General features: G+C 65.5%; 1 protein-coding gene across 1 annotated transcript; it reads right to left on the bottom strand.

Moving 5' to 3' along the window:
• Positions 1-6: 6 nt before the first annotated feature.
• On the bottom strand, positions 7-1,295 carry S1PR2 (sphingosine-1-phosphate receptor 2). The gene has a single exon (XM_010726894.2). The coding sequence runs from the start codon at positions 1,105-1,107 to the stop codon at positions 253-255; it is 855 nt and encodes a 284-aa protein (XP_010725196.2). The 5' UTR covers positions 1,108-1,295; the 3' UTR covers positions 7-252.
• Between the last annotated feature and the right edge of the window lie 6 nt (positions 1,296-1,301).

The raw sequence follows: 1,301 nt of genomic DNA, 5'->3' as shown, positions 1-1,301 counted from the left end.
GCATCCATGGGGCGTTCAGTGGGGCACCCGTGGGGCACCCAAGAAGCATCCATGGGGCACCAATGGGGCACCCAAGAAGCACCCATGGGGCACCCAAGAAGCACCCACGGGGCATCCATGGGGCATCAATGAGGCACCCAGGAAGCACCCACGGGACACCCGACGGGGCACCCCAGAAGCACCCACGGGGCACCCGAGGGGCATTCAGTGAGGCACCCGTGGGGCACCTATGGGTCTCCCTGCCCCCCGAGCTCAGACGGAGGTGGTGCACTCCCGCGTGCCGGGCGAGGCGGGCAGCCCCTGCTTTTGGCTCCAGCGCTCGGTGGAACTGGAGGTGCGGAGGGGAAGGGCGCAGCGCCCGGGGGTCTCGGCCCCCCGCCCCGGCGCCCCGCAGCAGCAGAGCAGGCGGCGGAACTCCCTGCGCATCTCCTTGCTGCGCAGAGTGTAGATGATGGGGTTGGCGGCCGAGTTGAGCGTGGCGAAGGCGAAGAAATAATTGGCTCTGTAAAGGACGCGGCACGAGCGGACGGGGCAGGAGGCGTCCAGGAGGAGGATGACGAAGGCGGGCAGCCAGCAGACGATGAAGGCTCCCAGGACGATGGTGACGGTTTTGAGCAGAGCCAAAGTCTGGGAGCCGGCGATGTCGGCGTGGCTGGAACGGACGATGCAATAAATGCGGCCGTAAAGGCCGACGATGGCGAGGAGGATGAGGGTGAAGATGGTGACGACGAAGAGGACGTAGCGTTTGGAGTAGAGGGGGAGGACGGTGGAGCAGTCGCGCAGGTCGCTGATGCAGTTCCAGCCCATGATGGGCAAACTGCCCACGGCCGCCGCCACCAGCCAGCAGGCGCCGATCAGCAGCACCATCCGGCAGCCCTTGTCCCCGCCGTAGACCTTGACGCGGGTGACGGCCACGTGGCGCTCGATGGCGATGGCCAGGAGGCTGAAAACCGAGGCGGCCAAGGTGGCGAAAGCCGTCCCTTCCCTGACGAACCACTGCACCGGGGTGAGGTTGAAGGTGGTGGAGCCGGACAGGAGGATGTTGGCCATGAAAGCCAAACCGGCCAGCAGGTCGGAAAAAGCCAGGTTGGCGATGAAGATGAACATGGCGGAGTGCAGCTTCTGGTTGCGGCAGACGGAGACGAGGACCAGGAGGTTCTCCAGGACGATGAAGCAGCAGACGGCGACGATGACGATGGAGACGACGCCGTGGGAGGCGGGCGCCGATCCGTCGGGGAGCTGAGCTCCCTTGGTGTAGTTGTAGTGCTCCCGGATCTTGGCCGTGTTGAAGTAGTCCTTGT

Source organism: Meleagris gallopavo, unplaced genomic scaffold (genome assembly GCF_000146605.3).
Source record: "Meleagris gallopavo isolate NT-WF06-2002-E0010 breed Aviagen turkey brand Nicholas breeding stock unplaced genomic scaffold, Turkey_5.1 ChrUn_random_7180001860475, whole genome shotgun sequence".
NCBI classification, from domain to species: domain Eukaryota; kingdom Metazoa; phylum Chordata; class Aves; order Galliformes; family Phasianidae; genus Meleagris; species Meleagris gallopavo.
Note: the sequence above shows the minus strand (reverse complement) of the source record. Positions and strands in the feature narration are given on the sequence as shown.

Coding starts and splice junctions, on each gene's coding strand:
- S1PR2 (XM_010726894.2), bottom strand. CDS start 1,107: ATGTTCATCTTCATCGCCAACCTGGCTTTTTCCGACCTGCTGGCCGGT.